Source organism: Gallus gallus, chromosome 1 (genome assembly GCF_016699485.2).
Source record: "Gallus gallus isolate bGalGal1 chromosome 1, bGalGal1.mat.broiler.GRCg7b, whole genome shotgun sequence".
Classification (NCBI taxonomy): Eukaryota; Metazoa; Chordata; class Aves; order Galliformes; family Phasianidae; genus Gallus; species Gallus gallus.
The window spans coordinates 110,109,783-110,134,068 of NC_052532.1; the positions used below are offsets into that span (position 1 = coordinate 110,109,783).

General features: G+C 42.0%; 2 protein-coding genes across 10 annotated transcripts in view; one reads left to right on the top strand and one right to left on the bottom strand.

Annotated features, from left to right (window-relative positions):
• The window catches only part of HSF2BP (heat shock transcription factor 2 binding protein), a 38,738-nt gene extending 36,513 nt beyond the window's left edge, over positions 1–2,225 (bottom strand). For 6 of the 8 annotated variants that reach the window (XR_001470631.4, XM_040652657.2, XM_025145706.3 and 3 more), the window contains exon 1: positions 507–565. Coding sequence is in view for 7 of the 8 variants with exons in the window: in XM_040652657.2 (XP_040508591.1) it covers positions 507–542 (36 nt within the window). In the remaining variant the exon portion in view is untranslated. Of the gene's footprint in view, positions 1–350; positions 566–1,922; positions 1,999–2,089 lie in introns of those variants that run through there. The other 2 variants (XM_025145717.2, XM_025145711.3) reach the window with 2 other exon arrangements.
• Positions 856–23,103, top strand: RRP1B (ribosomal RNA processing 1B). Of its 2 annotated transcripts, none has more exons than NM_001031334.2 (16): positions 856–1,075; positions 3,299–3,381; positions 4,268–4,325; positions 5,616–5,701; positions 6,796–6,857; positions 8,087–8,216; positions 9,636–9,700; positions 10,270–10,433; positions 10,988–11,082; positions 11,922–12,019; positions 12,446–12,465; positions 12,854–12,979; positions 13,735–14,474; positions 18,204–18,350; positions 19,023–19,089; positions 20,136–23,103. In NM_001031334.2, exons 1-16 carry the CDS (start codon positions 943–945, stop codon positions 20,324–20,326), a joined length of 2,265 nt encoding a protein of 754 aa, NP_001026505.2. In that variant the 5' UTR covers positions 856–942; the 3' UTR covers positions 20,327–23,103. The 2 variants fall into 2 exon arrangements, with proteins under 2 accessions (NP_001026505.2, XP_040556849.1); XM_040700915.2 differs by lacking the exon at positions 856–1,075 and adding an exon at positions 2,503–2,635.
• Positions 23,104–24,286: the final 1,183 nt, after the last annotated feature.

Sequence of the window (24,286 nt, forward strand, 5' to 3'; positions counted from 1 at the left end):
AACGAGGCTGTCCCCAGCACTGACCCCTGGGAACTCCACTAGCAACCAGTCAATAACTGGATTTAACTCCACTCACCATCAATAAAGACATGGAAGAAGGTACTTAACTTGCAGTTGTATTTAGGAAGCCTTTATGGGAAAGTTAGCACAACCTAGCCCCACCACACTACACAATTCACAGAGAAAAACCTCATTTTAGTCTCAAAAGCATACAGAGGACATACGCCGCAACAGGACTCCATAGAGGAGCACCAGGTGAACACTTCCAGTCAGACAAACAGGAAAGACAGAAATACAGTTTAGCAAGCTCAAAATTACAAAGCCCCCCCCCCCCCCCGTAAACCACAGACCCTCATGCTCCCTCCACACAAAAGCCAGGATTTCTTTCTTCGCCCAACGCCTCCCGCACTACAACATCCAGCTGCGACAAGTCGCTGCGCGCACAGGGAAGCACAGCCCTTCCCCGCAGCCCCTCAGGCAGAGCCCGCCCTCCAACGGGGCTCTACCTGCGCGTCGCCCGCCTGCCCCGCGCAGCGCCGCATGGCACCAAGCACCGCCCGGCGGCAGGGCGGGAAAGAGAGGGGAGGGCAGAGGGCGGGAAGGAGGGCACAGCGCCGGCGCGTCACGCTGCGCCACTGCCCCCTGAGGGAGGGGCTGGGCTGGGGGAGGGCGTTTCGTCATTTACAGCGAATAAAAACACCTTTAGGCGCAGTAGTTGTCTGTTTAGCATTATTGTTATTGAGAGGGAGCGTGTAAAAGCGGCGCGCAACTGCCCTCCCGCATCGCGACCGGCCCGCTCCCCCCCCCCCCCCCCAACTCCGTGTGGTGACGTCAGAGAAAAGCGACGGTGCCGTCGGTGACGTCACAAGCGTGCGCCCGAGTGTCGGTGGGACGGTGCGGTGCGGTGCGGTGCGGTGCGGTGCTGTGCTGTGCTGCCGGGCCATGGCTCCCGCCGCCGCGCAGGCTCCTGAGATCCAGTTCGCGCAGCGGCTGGCCGCCAACGAGAAGCGAATCCGGGACCGCGCCGTGAAGAAGCTGCGGGGCTACATCAGCCTCCGCACCCAGCGCCCGGGCGGTACGGGGCGGCGGGGCACGTGTGAGGAGGGCCTGCGCTGAGGCCTCTCCGTGGGGATCCGGGCTCGATTCTTTCTTCCCTTTCTTTTTTCTTGTTTTAACCTTTACGCATCTCTTTCGCAATACGTGAGAGTCGAAGCGTGTGGTTTTATGCTCTGCCGCCTGCTGAGGCGGTTGTCCCGGCTCTCTCAGCCTTTCCTCAGAAGGGGGATGCTCCGGGCCCCTAACCATCACCAGGGCAGAGCATGGGGGTTGGGGTGGAAAATCGCCTCCCTCGACCTGTGTGCTGGCCACACTCTTTTTAACGCACCCCAGGGTACCCCATTGGCTTTCTTTCTGACAGTTGCTATAAATAAATCAAGGAGATGCTTAGGGATTATTAAGAGCAAGCAAGTGTACACTCTGCCCCTCCCAAGTACAGACAGCTTTAGCTTTGGGCATTTCCTATGCTGGATGTAGTATCTTTATATTTGTATTTCTTATATCTCTGTATTCAGTCTCACTGCAAAGTGCACATTCCTCCCAGTTTGTGGAAGCAGCCTGTCAGGTGGATGGGGGTGCCCTCGCTGGGAAATGAGGTTGCATGTTCACTGGAACAGGTTGCCCAAGGAGGTTGTGGATGCCCCATCCCTGGAGGCATTCAAGGCCAGGCTGGATGTGGCTCTGGGCAGCCTGGTCTGCTGGTTGGTGACCCTGCACATAGCAGGAGGGTTGAAACTCAATGATCATTGTGGTCCTTTTCAACCCAGGCCATTCTGTGTTCTATTAATACCTTAAAATATTATGAAACCACCGTGGGGAAGAGGTCAGTTTGAATGAGAACCTTTTGCATGTAAAGATCAACTCACCATGAAATGCAAATGAGGAGGAAAGCGAAGCGACTGGTTTCCAGTGCTCTTAGATTTACTTGCTCTCAAGTTGAAGCTAGTAATATTAAAACAAAAGTTAGCTGATTTGGACTTGGAAATAAAGCATTTTTTATTTTCAAGTTATTTATGAGTAAGCAGGCACGTACCTGTGCAGTGCTTTGCCAGAGATGAGAGTCACACATCAGGTCAGCCAGCTAGAGACCTTCACTTGAACAACAAAGAACTTGCCAACTTCTGAATGAGGTACCGGAGTTCCTGCTGACTTCATCTCAGTCACGTGGTCCATAGGGAGGCAGAAGACAGGCTGTGGAATGTTCAGTATGATCTATGCTAGGGTTATCAGCCACGCAGGGGAACCTTTCTGAAGAGCTAGAGCCTCGCTTCACTTTAGATGAGTTAAATTCCGAAGGAAGCATAAAACTGCTGAATCTCTGAAGTCATTCCATGTGTGTGGATGAATGTGGATGAGCACGTTATTTTTCAGAAGTGGTGCTTTTGTTTTCTTATCGGTCCATTCTTCAAATCCTTTTCTTGTGTATGGCAAAAGAAGGTAATGAATGGGATACAGGCAGTACAAAGCAACAGCAGGTGATAAAGCAGGAAAATTGACTCACCTCTTCTGACAACCAGCAACAGCTTGAAAGGAATGTAATCTCTATCCAGAGAGATGCTGCTCTCTCGGCTGCTCACAGTTAAGTGAGAGTGGGTGAATTCAGTCTCCAGCCCTTCTCTCACTTGGGTGCATTGCTTGTACCTGAGCTCCCTAGGTTAGCCACTCCTCACCTGGTGCTCAGCTGTTGGTTCAGGCTGTGACCTGGCAGTTTCACTGCACCTTGTAAGAGAAGGACATGCTATGCTGGTAATGGGCTGGTAATGGGAGGGTCACATTTTCTCTTATGTTTTAGTATCTTGCATTAAGACATTGGTTAAAAAAAAAAAAAAAGCAAAAGTTAGCTATATTCAAGGTTTTGTACACTGCATCTCTTTCAAATATAGGTATGATGCCCCCATCTCACACTTGATGCTATCAGTATGCCAGAGGGGACAATGCTTAGCTGGCAGATGGTTTTATCAGATTTAGCTTAGTGTTCATCTCTCACCTCTGTAATTTCTTTGAAGTCTTTGTTACTTTGGCACATAATAAAATCTTAAAGGCATGAAATCACTGAACTATCCCAAGTGGCTTTCCAGTTAGTCTGTTTATTGTAGGAATCAGTATTTGCCCGTAAGAATATGACAAAAAGAAAGAAAAACTGAAAAACAGAGGGAAGCAGGGAAGAAAGAGAACTGCTTGAAAACATTTTGGTGGAAGTGTGGGATATTTCATTTTCATTCACGCTTATTCTGTACCATAGGTGGCTTCAGCCAGGAAGAACTGCTAAAAATATGGAAGGGACTGTTCTACTGTATGTGGATGCAGGATAAACCACTGCTACAGGTATAGTACTGGCTTTATGTTTGTCTGAGTGGGTCTCTTCTAAAAGGTACTGTGAGGACATACTACTTTAGAATAGTGAAAATGACTTTAGTAAGTCTTGTTCACTCTTCTGTCTTGCTCTGACAGTGGCACATTCAGTAGAGTCGACTAACTCAGTGATCCTCACCCCGTGAACCACGTGGTGTTTGCAGTCACCCTTTCAAAAGCAGATGTAGCTGTCTGCCTTCCAGATGAAATATAAACTGTTATGAAGTGCATTGATTTGTCGGAACTACAGCAGTAACAACAGATTGCCCTTACCTGCAGCTTCAACATACGTACAACCTTTGGTTAGCTGAGTTTGAAAGTTTCATACTTTCCTGTTCTTTGTTAGTCTGAGGAGTTTGGTGGTATTTTCTCTGTTACCAACTTTTTGCTCCCTCCTCCAATTTGTCTACCTATTTTCAAAAGATGCCAGTTTTGGAGTAGAAATCTTAGTAACCTCACTTACTCAGGTTTCAAATCACTTGACTGTTCGCCTGAGCTATGTTTATCTTGTAAATAGTACAGAGATGTACCTACGTTTAAACTACACGAGAAGAGTACCCCAAAGGTTTTACATCACGTGTTAATTCAGATATGTTGGATTATTCTTTCCCTAATTCAGTCTTGCTGTCAAAAGGAAGATTTATGCAGGGCACTGGTAAAACAGGGTTTCATAGCCTTGAATTCTCCCTTGTAACTAACTTAATGGCTGTGAAAGGACAACTATGGTACTAAAGCAGTTGTTAAGAGAATGTTTTTTGAGGGACGTTTCTTCATATTTCTGGTTGTTTTCTGGTTGAATATGTAGTGAGGAAACCAAGCTCTGAAATACACGACACTAACTGTATTTATTTACTTTTAGGAGGAACTTGCTAATAACATTTCACAACTTATCCATGTGATTCAGAATACAGAGGCTCGTAAGTACTATTTAAGTATCTGACTCTTCTCAAGGTGCTTCAATGTTTGGTGGTTTTGAGCCTACTTTCACAGTCCAAGGGTAGAGGCAGCCAGATATGGATCATAACTTTGTTTTTTCCTTTGCTGGCTGTCCAGCTTGTGTATGTGATTGCATTTAGGAGAGTATCTAGATCCTGGATCAGATGCAGTTTATTTCTGGTTGTTGCAGAGGAAGGGTTGTCCCTCCAGTGTGAGAAAGGGGAGATTTTTGCAAGGTGGGTGGCAGAGAAAACATAACCCCTTACCTTACCTTGCTGTTCTGTGTATTTTCTGCTCAAACCCAACCTTGTTTCATGAGCTGTTAAGCACAAAATATAGAATCATAGAATCATAGAATCACTAAGGTTGGAAAAGACCCACAGGATCATCCAGTCCAACCATTCGCCCTTCACCAATGGTTCTCACTAAACAGTGTCCCTCAACACAACATCCAAACGCTCTTTGAACACCACCAGGCTCAGTGACTCCACCACCTCTCTGGGCAGCCCATTCCAGTGCCTGACCACCCTTTCAGAGAAGTATTTCCTAATGTCCAGCCTGAACCTTCCGTGGCACAGCTTGAAGCCATTCCCTCTAGTCCTATCACTAGTCACACGAGAGAAGAGGCTGACCCCCAGCTCACTACAACCTCCCTTCAGGTAGTTATAGAGAGCAATAAGGTCTTCCCTGAGCCTCCTCTTCTCTAGACTGAACAATCCCAGCTCCTTCAGCCGCTCTTCATAAGGCCTGTGCTCCAGACCCCTCACCAGCTTTGTTGCCCTCTGGACACGCTCCAGGGCCTCGATGTCTTTCTTACAGTGAGGGGCCCAAAACTGGACACAGTACTCAAGGTGCAGCCTCACCAGTGCTGAGTACAGGGGAATAATATATACATAATATACAAAATCCACTTGAAATGCAGTGCTTGCTCAGTGCCTAAACTAGCATGAGAAATGAATGCTCAAACTTGCACATATATGCCTGAAAATGTATAGGTACAAAGCTCAGCCTCAGTAACTTTGTTATTTCAACTGTCACTGTAATTGCACTTGTCTTCAGAAGTAGCTGTGTGCCATTTCTTGCCTTGTTTAGTGGATGTGTACCTGCCTCAAGCATATCTTCCCACAGATCCACATCAGTGACTGGGCAAATCCGTAGGGAAATGCAGTTCTCCCTCACCTTGAAGTGATTTATTGAGATTTTCAGGTTAGCAGAAGTAACCTTTGTGCCAGACAAGCAGTTACAGATGGTTTTTTTTTATTCCTTTGCAGAACATTTGTTCATTCGAACGTTTTGGCAAACCATGAGCCGTGAATGGAATGGAATAGACAATCTACGTCTCGATAAGTACTATATGGTAATATTAACTAGATTGTAGCTCTTTTTGTGTGTGTGTGTGTGTGTGTGTAGAAGATGGTGGTGTGCTCGAAGGCAGCATCCAGCACGTGCGCTTATGTATGTTTTAAGAGAAGACAAGTGACTATTTTCATTATTCACTGCAAAACCATACCTCTTTTAAAGGCTTGTGCACACTGTCACAACTTTAGAAGCCATTGCAGTTTTTGTCATGCTGAGAGTTATTTTTCTGTTTGCCTTCCTGTATATCGCAGTGATGTTTCTCGTAGATTGCACTGAGAGAATTTCTTAGGAAGAAAGCTGATTTCATGCATAAGTCCTCTCACTGTGTATTAGTACTGTCAGCAGACGCTGCATCAAGATCAATAATATAGAGCAGGCTGTTAAAAGACTTCTGTGACTCCACTTAACAAACCAGTTGTCACTAGAATGCCAGCTTTCCAGTACCAAGTAAGGTATCCGCCATAGTACATTCAGTACATTCAGAATCCTTCCTGTAGGAAACACTATATTAAAGCAGATAGTAAAATCTACAGAAAGAACACTCTTAAAAGATCTGCCTTTGCAAAGAACAAAAATAATGTTTTTGTTTCAAATGAAGTAATTGCAGGCACAACAGCAACACGCTTGTTGCTGTTGTTTGTTTCTCACTGTTAGAAGAAGGAAGGTGCTTCAGTGTTTGAATCAAGTTAATGTATTTGTTTTACACACAGCTATCTCTCATGGAAAGGTTCTAGTCAATTAAATGGTTATTGTTATAGTCTGTCTTCACTGTTGTCTCCAGTTTGTTCGTGTTGTCGGGGTTTTTTAGATCTTCCAGCACTTAATGAAGAAATCAGGGTGATGGAGCTGGAGAAAGCTGTACAGTAGAGGCGGTCATTGATTTTGCTGGGCTTGAGATAGAAAGTACTTTGTTGTCATTTGAACCTCACTGCACATTGCTTGACATGATAGACAAGTCTATCCAAATGTTCGGGGGAGGAAGCTTTCCATCTTGTGTTATGAAGAGCTTTACTAAGAGTTCTGTTCCTGTTACAGTCACACTAACTCTTATCCGTTTTCATGAGCACCTGTAACAGATTTTGTACTTTGCAGCTAATCCGCATGATTTTGAGGCAATCTTTTGAAGTGCTGAAAAGAAATGACTGGGATGAAAGGTAAGCAGATTTCTGAATGTAATTGCATTGTAGGAAACTTACCCAATTTATTTTTGTAAAATATATTTTCATTTAAAAGATCCCTTTTCTGCCCAGGTAGCACTGCCATGAAGCCTCAGCTCTAAGACTTACTTGCTTTCTGTATCACTTAGAATATATAGTTTAGAAAGGGGTCTTGATACGTGAGACTTTCAAATATATAATGCAGTTTGCCAGATCTTATTTATCTAGCCAGGAGAACTAGCAGTGAATTATCTTCCATGGAGAGATTAGACTGTGAGTTGGCATCACAAACAAGAAAGAAAAGGAACTTTATTATTATAATGTGTTTCTTATTTGTTGTGGCTTTTTTTTTAAATTTATTCTATTTAATCCTGGTGACTTGCCTTTTGATAAGGCAGATCTAGAAGCTGTCCTTGTTGTACGCAACAGGAAGCCAGTTTACATTCATGGTTTTGTTTATGTCTCTCCCATATGCCATAAAATGCAAGTGATTGCAGTTATCCTGCTCTATTTAGAGCCCTTCTGCCACTTGGAAGCTTGTTCTGCATTTAAGCTGATGGCAGTCTTTGAAGTCTTGATTTAAAGTGATAGCCTAGTATTGTGCTTATCTTTTTTCTCTCTTACCTTCTGGAGTGTGGATGCGTGTGGGCATAATTTCATGGAGACAGGAAATGGGAATGTAAAGAAAACAGCCTCTCTATTTTATCTTAGTTTTGCATTTGGTAAATGCCCACAGGTCACTGTTTTGCTCTAAGGGATGGTAGATAGTATGCCTTAATAAAGACAAAGTCTGAACAGTGGAAATGAGTTTGAGAAGGATCGGTGTTAAATTTAATTGTTGGATGTACACCAAAATGAAAGTTACCTCGTAAAATGAGGAATGGGAGATGTCACTCATCAAGGATGACAGCGGGGTCTTCAGGAATGCCTTGCTCAGAACATCCTATCCATCAGTCACATAACATAATAAAGTTCAGTCGGTATTCAAGTGAATTCTAAAACTGTAAATTCCACGGTAGCAAACTGTGCTGAGTGGGTCGTCTGATGTGACAAAATAATCTAGAATGCAAGAAGTTCTCATTGTATGTGGGGTTTTTTCTTTAATTGTTTTTTAAGATGTGAAAATCCAACATAGAATTTGTTTCCTGTGTTGAACAAATGAGATCAGAAATGCAGTTGAATATTAACGTCTTGCTCTTTTTTTTCCCCTTTTTCTTTCCTTGTAGCCTAAGGGAACTGCTATTGCAGCTACTAATGAAAGAAGTCATGGACCCAGACAGCAATGCTCCCAAAGGGATAAAGTTCCATTTCATTGATATCTATCTGCAAGAATTGGCTAAAGTTGGTGCAAAGGAGGTTAGAAAATGCACTGCGTTCCGGATTAATGTCAATATAGCATGGAGAACCTTAAAAGGAATACATTTTTTTTACATTATGTATGTTTAACAGTTTGAAATGTAACATAGCAACATTGAATAAGCATGAAGAAGGTGACTTATTACAATTTATGCCTTTACTTTCTTTGTGCCTTAGTGTAGAAAGTGAGAATATAGTAGTTTCTTTTAGGTCCTTGAGTACTGGTAGATACACAGCTCCCAGTTTAGGTTGGAAATAGCAGTGGAAGAGGTATACCATTCTGAACCGTTTGTTTCTCTGAAAAGACTTAAATTGTTTTTCCCTGCAAGAACACAGTTGCCAATCCCTGCTTTTGCAAAGATGGCTCTGCAGCCTGCTCTGGGCTGATTCTATATTGCACCTACATAGAGGAAGAAAGCAAGCTGTCAAAGTTACCTGTTATTTTTTTATTGTTACCGTTGGACCTGTGCAGTGAGCAAGTTACCCCTTACATTTAGTTGCTCATTTTGATGACAGAGATCTGTCTTTGCTGTGGTTTGCTGTCTCCTTCTGTTTCAGTGCTGCAGTTTTGCAGCAGCTAAAAGCCTGTTGTTCCAACTGTTGCTGCTGAACTTCTTCCAAACTGTAGTTTTCCTGTTACTCCACTAGGGTGAGCTGCCTGCTGCCCCATGCTTAGTTCTGGGTTTGTGCACGTTTTCCTCCTTGTTTCTTTAATCTGATACTTACCACAGCAATGGAGGAAGCAGTTAGCGCCTTTCCATTTGTATTGTTTTCAGTCATAATTGCCTATAATCTTGCCTGCCACTTTTCTTGTTCCAGATTATAGAGTGTGAGAGACCAGTCTGCTCTTGGAGCCTATGTAATATCTGTAGCTCCAAAGTGATAGCCCCACAAATAGCAATCATGGGGATTTAGTCTTGAAGACCGCTTGAAGTTACAGGTGATAAATTGAGTTCAGGAAAGTGGTACTTCAGTTGTACTGCACTTCAGTACTACTTTAATAGCACTGTAGCTGACTGGTGTGGTCTGGGCTGGCAGGTTAAAAGAAACCCGGATCTTATTCATGTCACAGTCTTTCTTTGTGAGTGTGCACCAAACTACCTGAGGTTTCTCCATCTCATTTTTCCATTTCTGAAATACGAAGCTTCACCCATTATATTCTCCTCAGTAAGTTAAAGTTTGCAAAGCTGTTAGCATTTTTAGAATGCTTCCAAAGAATATTTTGGAAGTTAGTGGTAGCAGTGGTGATGAAAAGTCACTGGATATTCCTGTCAGTTGGAACTAGAGAGTATGCTGAAAGACACGGGCACAGCTTCCTAAAGGTGATTCCATCACAACCAAACACACACCAAATATTCAAGGAGTTTGAATGCACATATGTTTACTGTGCTAACTGCTTTTTTCTTTCTAATCATACAGCTCACAGCAGACCAGAGTCTCAAGTTCATTGAACCTTTCTGCAATTTCGTTGCCCAATCAAAGGAGTAAGTTTAATGAAAGGATAAATATTTCTTAAGAATTAAGACATTCTACATTACCTCACCGTGTTCGAATAAACAAGAAGAGCCGTGGTGTAACTTCAGAATGTAGAGAAAGAAGGGTATTTTACTGTGTGCATAATCACTTACGGATAACTTACGTTTATAAAATTCATAAGTAATCTTTATAGATTTATAAAAAACATGTCAACCTGTGTTGGTTGGTTTTGTTTCTAACATGCATAGAACAAGTGAGTAGGTTAGACTGTTTCAGCAATGTAATGTAACGTTTACATTACATTAATGTAATTAAACAATGTAAACATTACATTACAGTGTGTAAACATTGTGAAATTTGGGAGGGGAACGTTAGCAAAACAGCTGCTAGCCATGATTATTTGGACGCTAAGAACTGCTATTTAGAAATTAATAGGGTGACTTTTCCCATCTGTAGAGTTAGTTGCTTTTTTTCCACTTCGTTCCTTATTACCCATTTTCTTTGTATCCCCCAAATTTCGACTGCAAAGAGCATGCTTCTGCTTCTCAGCTCTCATTCCTGCTCTCTTTTGACACAGTCCTTCTGTGATGCACGCTGTAGCCAGTGGTATCTTTGAGATCATTGTGGATCAGTCCCCGTATGCCATTGAAGACCTAATGAAAGAACTGGAAAGCAGCGGTGATGAGGAAGACGTGTCTGAAGATGATGAACAGGGAAAGAAAGAGATGCTTAAAACCAAAGGTGAGGACAGAGTTATGAGTATCCTTAGTAATAATAAGATTTTAAAATTCTATTGCTTAAAAATACGTTTCTGCCCTGAACCACTCAAACACGTGTTCAGGGTGGTGTGGAAGCGATTGTCTGTTTCCTCGTTTCCCTTCGGATGTGCTTAAATAAAGTGATTCCACAAGAACATGTCACAGAAATGGGTGGTCTCTATAAAACCAGGCTATACCGGCTTTCTACAACAGTGCTGGGTAATCCAGTCTGGCCTTTGGCTCTTGGGTATTCAGAACTTTTTAAAAGACAGTGTGGTTTTGGCATTCTGTGGGAGCTAAAAATAAATGGGAAAAAAAAGGAGACAGAGCAGTCAGGTTTTTTATTCAGGGTTCTCAGATAATGCCACTGTTGTGTATTGCATAATGGCGACCTAAAGCAGTTAAAGCAGGACAGGCTCACAAGGTGGCGTGAAGAGAATTGCAGCCGATCTTCTGCTATATGAGAGTAGTGCTTGGTGTCTGATTCTACAAACTAAACATTAATATTGAGTGTTTTGGTTTTATTTTTAATAACAGCAAGTAGACGTTTGTCAGGAAAATCGGCACAGAGCGCTGAAAAAACAGAGGATGTAGATGAAAATGCTGATGATAGTATTGGGCCTGTTCTTCAGGTTTGTGGCTTGCTTTCTTTGTTAGCAGTACCCCCTCTGTGTCTTCTTTTTTGTTGTTGGTTTCTTACTTCAATGTGTACAGAAATAAAGAGCATGAATCAGGTAAACGTGGTATAAAATGTTAATCCCCTTTGCTGATTCCTTCTTTCTCCTCTACTACACCCCCTTCCTTTTGCTCTTCCTTTCCTATTTCAGATGTTCAGAAATGTGTGGCTTTCGGTAAAAGCCAAATCATTGTGGATGGTCAAGAAGTCACCATAAGTTTTATTGACACTAAGAACAAAAGTAATAGAGTAACATGTTGCAATTTGTGTTTTCTAGGCCTACTTCCAGTGCAGTGTAGTGTTTTTGAAGGATGCACGAGTCGTGCACGTTCAGGCAGATATTCTTCACCCAGAAATGGCATACTTTAAATCTGGTCCTTAACTAAATATCTGGGGGAGTTCTGAAGTCGGTTGGCTTTTCTCCAGGTCAGGCTGGGTGTGGCTCTGGGCAGCCTGGTCTGGTGGCTGGCGACCATGAGCATAGCAGGGGGGTTGAAACTCAATGATCATTGTGGTCCTTTTCAACCCAGGCCGTTCTATGATTCTACAGTTCTCAACAATAGGAATTAAGGTTAGAAATGTGTCTGGAAATGATGCTGAGTTCAAACACCTGTAACAGTGAGTAGAAATGTGTGAAGAGGGCGTACATTTCAACAGAAAACTACTTTGGGTTTAAAGGAAGTCGGTGTTTAAATGGTGTGTCTGGTTCTTGAATTGTCGTTAATGTTAGTCTCATTGGGTTATCTTGCATGATAAGTTCACTAAGAAAAGCCATATTGTGCCTTCCTCCAACAGTTTGATTATAAGGCTGTTGCAGACAAACTCTTTGAATTGGCAAGCAAGAAGAATACGCCTGCCCTTAACAGAAAGCGTCTGTACAAGCTGGTCAAAAAGTGAGTTCTGTTGAAATACACCTTGCGTGGGCTGTCTTGTCCTAAATTGCTTCTTCACTTTCCCTTCGCCCTCTTGTTCTGTTGACGGTGTCACAAAAGAAGGCTTACCTGGCAAATGCCTGAAGCCTGTGCTGCTGTTCCTCATTGGCAGCTGTGGTCTGTCTGCACTGGTCTTGCAGAATGTCACATTTCATTATATGTGACACAAATTACTGTTACAGGAGTATTAAATTCCTCTTTCCTCAAGACTTGCAATTTTGTCAGCTCTCTTCTGGAGTAAGAATTTTGTTACTTCCTTTGTAAAATCATTTCTATTTCAGCAGAACTATAGTGAGTACAGTGACACCATGCTTCTTGTGTTACAGTTGGTATTAAATCAGTAATGCTGATTTGTTTTTCCTTCTCTCCCTTCCTCCTTACCTACAGGTTCCAGGATTTAGCAGAAGGTAAGGATTGAGCAGCATACAGAAAGAATTTCTTTCCATTAAAGAACATATAACTATCCCCATGCAATGTGTATTGCAGATCTTTTGTTTGTAAGATGCTTTTCAAGGATACTGTAATGTCGTGGGCTTTTTCCTTTAACTTCACTAAGACTAATTGCATGTTTTTGGTGAGATCGCCAAATTCCCTCCACAATTTCACCAACCCCATCCTTTGTCCTTAAAGGAAAGATTGTTATTTTCACTTAATCAAATAGGAATCACTGGTAGGATTTGGAGTTGAATGGGTAACAATGAGTGGATCTCCTTTCTGTGGGAGTTATGCTGTATGTGAAGAACAACATAGAAAATACTAGTGCTTTTCACAGACCTTATCCTTTCCCCTCAACAGGAATCTTCCCCCAAGATTTCCCTGAAGATGTTTCTACAGATGAAGACGATGATACGTTCAGTAGAGGGAGGCGAAAGAAAAAAGTTGTCAAACCTTCAGGGAAAAACAGTTTGGAAAAAGTAAAAGGTAAGACAAGGTCAGCCTTTCTAAGAGAGATGACCTGTGATCACTTGTCCAGTAACTCAAAGTATCAGATACTGCGATTCTGAAGAAGGCATAAACTGTTGTTTAGGGTGCACTGATTTGTATGGCAGTGAAGGTTAAAAGTGAAATTAAGGTCTGTTTGGTAGTGATGGGAATTTTGTTTCTCATTTTTGAGGTGAAGATCGCCTCAGTTTTGATCAAAAGCAGAACTGAAAGCAGTTGTTTGCATCACTCCATTGAGCAGTTCACTTACTGTAGAAAAACAGAAACGTGTCAGTATTCCTGGAAAAGGATATCAGAATATAGGAATTTGGTGGAGCTTCTGGATAGGTGAAGAAAGCTTCTAAGAAGCAGGAACAAGTCTATAGCAGTATGTCTAATACTGACATGGCCAAAGCTGAACCATACCAAAAATATCTTACTAAATTACTGAACCCCTGAGTTGCCCTTATTCCTGGATTAAAAGGTAGATAATAACTCTTTCTAACATAGTGTCTATACAGAATATTGTTCCCATATGGAATGGCTTAGAAGCCAGCTGTGACAAGGAAAGATCAGCAAAATATTAATTAGGCTAGGAGTTCAGGGAACGCGATGTTCTGAGCAGCTGTAACAGTAAAACAAGAAAATATTATGTCTATTAGGAAGAAAAAAAAAAAAAGAACTAATCAGAACTCATTTGCTGTATGTACCTTTTTGTTTCACGTTTGTGTTGTATGGCGTTCCTTTTGGGGTAGGCTCGGGGAAGGATGAACAAGAGGCATCAAGTGCAAAGGAGACATCAGTTCCACAGAAGAAGAGGAAAAAAAGGAAGATAAGGGAGAGCCCACATGCTGATTCTGGAACAACCGATGGAAATTCTGAGGAGGGAATAGCTGAAACATCTGGATCTGTTATACTTAACCCAGGAAAGATGCCAGATAATAAGATGAAGAAGAAGAAGAAATTGCTAGTTAATGAGACAAATGAGATCAGAAATGCAGTAAGTGACACCGGAGATAAGCACAGCGTCTCTGCACAGAGCAGTCAGGCTGACACAGAGCAGAGCAAAAAGATTCAGTCAGAGAAAATGAATCCAAAAGTGCAAAATGTTCTTGGAAAGCTGGAATGTCAAAACGGTCCAGCTAATGCCAAAAAGGCAGAGGATGTCAACACGTCTCTCACACCATTAATTCCCAAGGTTGGGAAAAAGAAACAAAAAGCAGGGTCTGCCTTGGTCAATGGGGAGAACTTTTCACAGCAGACAGACTTGAAATGCAACAAGGAGGGCCCACTGTCAAGAGATGTGGACTCTGAATCTGAACCCTCCAGAAAAGTCAAATTGAAGAAAAAGACAAAGCTGGTTGCTTTGGAAGGGATTGAGGTCTCCAACCAGAAAGCAGCAACCTTGAAAAAGAAGAGAAAAGTTAAAGAGGTGCTAAATTCTGTTGAAGCCAATGGAATTCTGGAGACTGCATGCAAGAAAAGCAAAAAGGAGGTGTGTAAATCTTTGTGGTTTTTTTTCCCCCCTCCCTTTTGCCCTGTTCACAAACTTCCAGGCTATTTTTTACATCTGGCCTGCAGTTACCAAAAGGACCAGCTTCCCAAAAATCCTCTCACCCCAGCTACATTCTTACACCTTCTCACACTATAACATCAGAGCCTGTGCCAGCAACCCCTGTGAAAGAATTCATGTAACCAAAACTTGCTTGGTTAGGGTGTGGAGTAGTCTTTGTTGTTGGCTAGAGTTATTTGTTTCATTTTTGATATCCCCTTTGAGTTCATTATTGATTTGCACTGGGTCTCTGAACAAGCACGTTTGCAATCTTGGCATATCTTGGCAAAAGGATGGGAATGCCAAGATGGAACATTATTCCAGCAGCAACACTGTATCCTTGGATTAGTATAAGCTCCTTGTGATATTGCCTTCAGTAATGCCAATCATGGCTTCTTTTGCTAACTCACTTCTGCATCTTCTTAGTGCTATGCAGCAAAGAGTGAACTGATAGCATGGCACTGGGAATTTCAGTGTCATCAGTGTTTGCACAGTCACTTTTGTGAATGATCTAGTTTCTCACAAAGGTCAGGCAGTATTTTTGCTTGCAAGGTCTGACTGTACTGTTCGTACTACATGTAGTTTTGCAATTTGGGAACAAGTTCGTTTTTCCCCCCCTCTACCTCCCGTTCCCATTTTCTTTGGCAATGAAGGTAGATTTCAGCAATTTGAGAGACCAAAAGAATTTTGCACTGCATGTTTTTGGTGGCATCGTTGAGAGAGAATATTATTCTGTCTCTTGCCTCTGAAATCCTTTTAACCATTTGTTTTCTGTCTGTACATTCACCCGTAAGCATTTATGGGTTCAGTTGTATTATTGGAAGCCTTGCTGACATTCTCACTTCAGAGGATAGAAAATTTATAGAACATAAATTAAATTTGGTATACAAAACAACTCAGTCTTCCTCTGATTAACAAGTGCACGTTACTAGCCTGTTAGCTCGTTTCTGTTTGACTTAAGTGTCTAATTAAAAAACAAAAAATGTATGATCAGTTGAGTAGTGCCGATTCATAGAATCATAGAATCGCTAAGGTTGGAAAAGACTGCAGGATCACCCAGTCCAACCATTCGCCCTTCACCAATGGTTCTCACTAAACCATGTCCCTCAACACAACATCCAAACGTTCTTTGAACACCACCAGGCTCAGTGACTCCACCACCTCTCTGGACAGCCCATTCCAGTGCCTGACCACCCTTTCAGACAAGTAGTATTTCCTAACGTCCAGCCTGAATCTTCCCTGACGCAACTTGAAGCCATTCCCTCTAGTCCTACATGATGTAATCATTCAGACCTCCAAGTGAGGAAAAATGCCTTTTGAAACATTACTGAAAATGATGTTAACATAGTTTTAACATTTCCTATTTTTTGATGATAAAGGACTGAGAGGGAAAGAACCAAAACACTTCTTAACCCAGTAAGTATTTCTCACTGCAGAGCAGCATAAAGCTAAGGTGCATAATTGTGGAGGAGTCTAGGCTTTGCCTTTTTTGTTTTGTTTTGTTTAAATGTCATAATTGGAGAAATGTTATTTTATTTCCTAATTTTAATTAGCTAACGTTGGTCTCTTGCCCAGGAATTACAAGAGGCATGTTTTGGATCTCACTTTTGCAATATGATACACCCACCTAAGGAATGATCTTCAAAAAGGAAGAGGAGGAGGAAAAACAAACACATTCAGTGTTATTTCATGGTTATCTTCAGAATTTAGGAAGCTAGAAGAGTTCTGCTTTGTTTTAAAGCAAATTGAGAGAAGCTGTATCCCCTTGGACGTTTTCCATAGCATGGCTGCAAATTGTTCTAGGAATTTCACATCTGTAGATCACTGTAAAGTGCAGATGAGCCTCACAGTAGTTCACAGGCATCTGATGCCCACAGACAACATGTTGAGAAGCTCTGAAGCAGTGCATTTCATTAGCATCAAAATTACAGATCCTGACAATTGCCTTGGATTGAAAGGGATAGCTTTATAACGGCATATAATAATGGCATGAGTTTCAATAAGGCCAAGTGTCGGGTCCTGCATTTTGGTCACAACAACCACAGGCAACCCTACAGGCTTGGGGAGGTGTGGCTGGAAAGCTGCCTGATGGAAAGGGACCTTGGTGTACTGTTGGACAGTCGGCTGAATATGAGCCAGCAGTGTGCCCAGGTGGCTAGGAAGGTCAATGGCATGCTGGCTTGTATCAGCAATGGTGTGGTGAGCAGGACTAGGGAAGTAAGTCATCCTGCCCCTGTACTCGGCACTGCTGAGGCCTCACCTCGAGTACTGTGTTCAGTTTTGGGCACCTCAGTACAGAAAGGACGTTAAGGTGCTGGAGCAGGTTCAAAGAAGGGCAACAAGGCCAGTGAAGGGCTTGGAAAATCAGCCCTATGAGGAGAGGCTGAGGGAGCTGGGGCTGTTTAGTCTAAGAAAGAGGAGGCTGAGGGGAGACCTTATTACTGCCTTCCAGTACCTGAAAGGTGCTTACAGTGAGAGCGGGGTAGGTCTCTTCTCACTGGTGACAGGTGACAAGACGAGGGGAAATGGCCTCAAGTTGCGCCAAGGCAAGTTTAGGTTGGACATTAGGAAACACTTCTTTACAGAAGGGGTGATTAAGCACTGGAATAGGCTCCCCAGGGAGGTGGTTGAGTCACCGTCCCTGGATGTGTTTAAGGGCCGTTTGGATGTGGTGCTCAGAGATATGATTTAGCGGAGGGTTGTTAGAGTTAGGGTACTATGGTTAGGCTCCTCACAGCTCTGTTGCCCATCTCTGGACACGCTCCAGGGCCTCAATGTCTTTCTTGTGGTGAGAGGCCCGAAACCAAACACATTATTCAAGATGTGGCCTCACCAGAGCTGAGTACGGAGGGACGATCACTTCCCTGCTCCTGCTGGCTGTACTATTTCTGATACAAGCCAGGATGCCACTGGCTTTCTTTGCCACCTGGGTGCACAACTGGCTCATGTTAGGCCAAGAATCAACCAGCATCCCCAGGTCCTTTTCCTGAGTACAGCCTTCCAGCCATTCTGCCCCAAACCTGTAGCACTGCATGGGGTTGTTGTGACCAAACTGCAGGATCTTACACTTGGTCATGTTGAACTTCATCCCATTCGCTCAACCCATCTTATTCCAACCCCTCTGGCGTGGACAGGTTTGCTAAATGGCAATGCTCACAATGAAACTGAGGGTAGGGCAACAGACTAGTAGCAACTTACACTTCCTGGATTTCTTGAGTGTACACAGACACCATATTTGACTTTTTGTTTCATCTCCATGTCAGCCTAAAGCTGAGTTTGTTTGTTAGTTACATATCCGATCCTCTCAGAGGTACTGTGGAAGAGTTGAATTGGTTGTAAGGCAGTGTCATGCATAGCAAGGTGAAGGCTTTGTTTGCATTCTCATGAGCCAGGCAAAAACTTCACAGGTTCCTTTTTCTTTGCTATGCTGTGAGCTTTGTGTTCCAGCACACAACCTGTCTTAGGGTTGTGTTTTCAGTCACGATAACTCTTAAGGTTAATTCCTGAGAGTTAATCAGGATGATTGGCTCATGTGAGTACCAGACAGCTCTCTCTAAGCTTTGGCAGCATTTACAGAACCATGTGTGGTAAGTTCTGTGCTCTGATCACTGTACTGTATTGATTAGCTACAACACTTCTGTACTGAGGATTTTTTCCCTTCTGTCTTTGCAGGAAAGCAGCACTGCTCTATCGCCGTTGAAGAAAAAGAAAGCAAAACAAGGGAGTGATTTTGTGAAATTTGAAAAATCAACTGTACCAAAGGCATTACTCTTCAGGAAGGCCAGAAGTACCATCTCCTCCACCAGAGCCTCCATTCCGGTAATGTGATTTCACCAATGGCAGCTAAATCTTGCCATGAGTCTCTTCCTGAAACACGCCCAAACCAAGCACATGCCCTCACTCATGCTCTCTTTTCCAGTCTGTGTTCATCTCCTAATGCAGGCAGTTAAGACTGGAAATGCTGTCACATTTCCTTGCAGACAGATCTACAGTTGGCTCCCGAATTTCAGAAAATGAGTTGTAGGCATTTTCAAAGTCTCTTCGTTATTCTCCGCTGATTTCAGAAATGCCTTTCTGTTGAAAGGATGCCGTTCTGAACCTGCTCATTTCTCAATAAAACAAAAGCCTTAACTGATTTTCAGTCCTGCTTAAGTGACTCTGAGCTTCCATTTCTTCCCACCTGCAGAGGCCGGTAGCAGTACCAGGCCTCAAAAAACTGCCCTCTGTTTAATTCACAAATACTTTCTTGCTTGTTGCCAAACAAACTTGTCAAAGCTTGTCATTTACTCTACAAATGGAATGCGTTTGCTTTTGGCTAGAAAACCAGTGCTGTCTTAGCAGAGTTCATTATGTCAATTCTAGATGATTGGAGGGGTTCTAAATGAAGTGAGGGAAGTAGGCTGCTTTGCATCAGTTTTGATGGGATGCGGGTAAAAGAACTCATTGCCTCAGAAGTCCTGTTTTATTTTCTGTCTTTATTTTGCTTCACAGTTGAATAAACTGCAGTCATCCGGCTCCAAAAAGGTCACCTTTGGTTTGAATAAAAACATGACTGCTGGTGAGTCTGATACATCTGTGTGACACTCTCATGTCACCAAAGAAGGGGGAAGCTATGCACTTTTGCACTGCAACATTCCTGTTCTCTCTCACTCAAACAGGATTAGTCTGATCTCTCTTTGTCTCGGTGTTTGTTAACAGTTAATTGACTAGTTTATAAACCATCTTAAAGTTCCTAACCAGAGGAGAAGGTGAAGTTGACGTTTAGCCCAGTGGCTAGACTTGCATGGTTCCATGGTGCTGCACTGTTGACCTGCAGATGGAACCTGATAGAATGAGAAGAGTGTAGTAGTGACAATCTCTCCTTTCTTAGCCTCCTGTTATGCAGGGTGCCTTTCAAGCACACACACTTCATATTCTTCGTTGCTGGTTCTGTTTCTCAGATAAAGGTGTTGATGTTCTAATGAGCTCAGGCTGTATTACAGCAAAGTTTCACTTTTATTTTGTCTGCCTCTGATGCATTATGGTAATGAGTAGATAAATATGATATGATATAAATAAAGATAGATAAATGCATCCCACCTGTAAGCAGACAGTGTTTTTCCTGTTAAAACTTCTGTCCTATGGAGCAAGGCATTTACTTAACTGCGGGTATTCACTTAACTACTTTTGTTACTTTGAGGTATACTATAGGCCAAGTTCAAATGAAGAACAGTAGGATTTGATGTATGCATTTATGTTAATGTAACAGCTCCACAAAGAGAATGAAAATACATACCTACTAGCAGAAGTGATAACCAGGAGTCTCTTGGGGTATATGCTGATTAACTGTAAGAACAGAGACACTGGATTATGGGATACATAAATACTTGTTTCTGAGGGCTAGGCTAATTCTCTGGTGGCCTGTGGAACTGCAGGGAGTGAATTGTTCACAGCCTTTCTGTGGATTGCAACAAACCCCACTGTCAAAGAGAGACAGCTAAGAAATGCATTTCATCACCATCTCTGATGGATCTAAGGCAAATTTCCAGGGCTGGTCAATTCCACAGTTAATTGATGAGTCCAGTAGTTGCATTTCTTTTAACTCACTTGCTTGTTTTTCAACAGAATTTAAAAAGACTGACAAAAGTATCTTGGTGAGCCCAGAAGGACCCTCTCGTGTAGCTTTCAATCCTGCACAGAAACCTCGTCATGGAGTGCTGAAGTCTCCTGCAGGTACCCCAGACGGAGAGCCTAAACTGAAGAAACCACTTACTGCGCAAGCTAAGAAGAAAACAACTGCTAGGGCTTTCTTTTAAACCAATAGCAGTGGCCTACTTTTGTACAGGACATTTTGCTAAAATATAACATTCTCTGGAGGTATTTTGAACTTCTTTATTTTTTTAAGTTAATATGAATTGTATATACAAGATTCTGATTGTGACCTGAGACATCGCTATTTTAACAGCACTTCAGCTGTATCTTGAAATATTTGTTTTGCCTATTAACTGAAAAGAAATAAAATCCAATCTCTACTCAGGTATAGTCTACAAAAATATGGTTACCGTCCACTTAATTCCAAATAGACTTTTCCATTTAATTAAGGAATGGTGAGAGTTGCATTGTTCCGGGATTTTTTTTGAGCCAGTTTAAGAAACCTTGCACTTCATGCTGTTAAACTCTTTAACAGGTCAGGGCTTGAAAGGAAAAAGATGACATAAATTTTAACTCCATTAGTTATTTGTCTGTTTTAAAATCTTACCCCATCATTGGCATCTTGTTTCTTCTTCTGCGAATAACAATTACCTCATGTCTCTGCTTAATACGAGCTGGACTTGGGTAGCTTTACCCAACTAAGAAAGGTTTTCCAGGAATTATAGATGTGTGGCTGCTCAACTGATCACTGATAGAAGAAATCTTCACGGTGGGTTTTCTGCTGAGTTGAGAACTCTCACTACATTACTTTTGGTAGTACAAGTGCCAAAGCTGACTTACATTTGCCATATGGTAAGCCAGCCTCTTCTCTACTGTAACTCGCATACTCTCACATGGGAGAAATCTTTGATAATTCCATCTGAATTCCAATCTCCCTACCACTCCAGCTCCAGTGCTGACTTTCCTGGAGGTATCACAGGGAGCCTAGATTTCTTCTTTAGCAGCTGGTATCACCACATTTTACCAGAACAGATCTCATTCAGTGAATGAACCACTGGCTGTAGTAAAGCTAGATCAGTGTCGTGCATCCTTGGTTAAGATTTGCCTCTCTCAAATCTTTGGTGCCCCTCAACACAGGGTAAAACTTGACAGTCCAAGCAGTTTGGTTTTGGCTTTGATGTAGAACCAGAAGATTTCTTTCTGCAATGTTTCCTTGCATTCCTTATACTTGGATTTTTATGTTTTTTTTTAACTAATGTGCAGATTTTAATTCTTTATCTTGGGTACAGAACACTCTGTACTTCTGTGAAAGACTGTTACGAAATTCCAAGGGGGAACTGCAAGGAAAGGGAGAGCAAATGAAAATAAAACTTCTTTAATATGATTGAGAGACGTCAAATCTTTATTTGAAAGTTTTGCTTGTGCAAAGAAAGCAAAGGCTCTGCAGCAGATCTCTACATAAGAGTTCAGCTTCAAAGTACAACCTGGTGCCAGAACAGAGCTTCATGAAACTTCCCACTGGTTCCTTCCAGGATCCCCTAGGTTCGAGAAAGTAGGACTACTTCAATACCTTGGGCTATGAGAACTAGTCAATGTTTTGCTAATTCAGTGAGCAGAATTAAATTTTGTGGCATAATACATTTGCATTGCTAAATGCTACTTCTTCCCAGTCTTTGGTGCTGACTGCCCTCTGCCAGAGTAGTCCCTGTATGCAACTGGATTGAAACCAGACTTTCATAGTTCACCTAGATTTCTTCAAATGATTTCTGTACTTGTAGAGTGCTGATTGGTCTCAGTTGTTCAATTCTAACCATGACAGTTCTTTCGCTAACTTTTGTGGTATTGCCATCAGGATATTAGAAAGTCATTTTGCTCTGTCTTTTCTCATTTAAAACGTAGGACCGAATTTCTTTTCTTTCTTTCCCTGTTTTTCCCCTCTTACTACTTTCCTTTTCTCAGTAAAGGACTCTGGAGAATACATCTGAGAAAACGGATAGCATTTGCTGTTTGAACAATTGTTGTTAATCTATTTATTTTAAATCTCATTCTATATATTAGCATAATGCATTTTCTGACAAGACAATAAGTACGTTGTATGTTTATCTTGTACTGTATGTGAGAAGTCTTCTGTGGAATATGCATAAATGCATTTGTATTTGCATGGCTGCCAGTGCCCTATGTTGAAGATGCCACGTTCCTCCAAGGATAGAGACGCTAACAGTCAGTAGGTGGATCTGATGTGCTTAGAAAAAAAAAATCAAGGATTGGGATGCATTGGGGTTTCATGTTGGTTTTACTTTGTTTATTGTAATGTATTTAAGTGGTTGTCTGGATCTTTTTCAATTGGCGCTGGATCCTTTGAACGCACTGCCAGTATTCTGTTGCTAATGGTTTTATATAATGGTTCTCTAAGGAGAGGTGTACCTGAAGGGGAAAAAAGGAAAGGAAAAACTGAGCTAACCTGTGTGATGTCTCTTCATAGGTTTTTTTTAATAGTGTTTTTCCATCTCTGAAGCTGCCAATCACACTCTGAGCTAAAATTTAAGCTTGTGGCATATCTTTTAAAGAATAGTATTTTTTAATGGTTATCTCTACATTTCTGGTACAGATCTGATCAACTTTGTATTTCTCGAGCTTTAACAGTTTATAATCCTTTATAGCTTCAAGAGGACTCAAAAGCACAATTATCCAGTAACATAAAAAGTTGAAACTATATTTAAATTATTGGGCACGTAAGATCTTTTATATTCTATCAAAGCTTTGTGACTTGGAAAGCTTCTAGCACCCTTTTTTTGTATTCCCTGTGCTTAGACTGACTACAGGCAGGAAAAAATTCTATTGTCATTTATGTACCTCTGCAACAACGTTATTAATGGAAATACGGTGTCTAAGCATTAGATCATTTAGTCTACTTCAATAAACCATCTTATTTTTTTGTGGCCATTGTATTTTGGGTAAATTTGTAGGTGGAAATGGGTGGGTAGTGTCTTGCGACCTGCTTGGAAGTACAAAGAAGTTGTTCTGACATGTGCAGTGCTTTGTCTCTTGTATGAGTAACCAGTTCTGGTGAAGACTTTGGCACGTTAGAAGTGAGTGAGGCTGTGATAAGGTACGCCTATTCATACACCTTGATCTACTGACCTTTGGAGTTATGTCATAAAGTAGATAGCAGCTGCAAAATTGCTTAGCAGAAGCAAAGTAGATCAAACACAATAATTCCTCAACAATTAAAATTGGTAACTGAAGCAATAATATGGTGCAAGGTGTACTTTAGTGCTACAATTGTCCAGGTGCCAAAGCATACAGCCCATGGGCACTCTAAAAGCCGAATGTAGTATGAATAAAGTATGGCATTACATACATCAAGAATTCCAAAGTATATTACATTTCCATCTTGGGAAATGTGGTCCTGTGCTCGGGCAGCAGCAATAAAAGAAAATACAAAATATTTGCATGGAATTTTCAGAAGTGGCACCAGTAATGATAAAATATGACTGAAACCAGATATCGCTCAGAATAAAGTGCTGTGCAAGTAATGTTGTTGCTACATGTTTAAAGAAGTTTACACGTTTTTTATGAATACGTGAGTTTTTAGATGGCAGCATGTTTTGATGGTAGCAAAGGTCACTGTGACAAATTTAACTGTTGCATGTGCTTTTATTTTACATGGTGTCAGGTGGAAATCCTTATCTGTAGCTTAGCCACAGGGTCAAGATACAACTTAATGTAGTACGCTGTTGTAATGCTATAATGGGATGATAATAGCAGGGTGGCAAAGTCTTTGGCTACAGCAAATGAGAACGAGCCCAAATGCAGCAGCCAGAGATGCAGAAATGCAGGAAAAACACTGCTTACCTTTGGTAGGCCTCAGGTAGGCAGGGATGTCCAGCAAGAGATGCCCTCACCTCCACTGCTAACCCTTAAGTGAGGTCTGGGAGGGGGTGGATCCTGGCTACGCCCTTCCAGTCACTCAGGTACATTGCACGCACCTGAGCTCCCCTGGGTTGGCCCTGCCTTCCCACCAGGTGCTCAATTGCTGGTTCAGGCCATGACTTAGCATTTCCACTACAGTTATGCAGCCTTCCTGTGCTATAGGATCATAGTCACTTTGGTTGGGGTCCTGT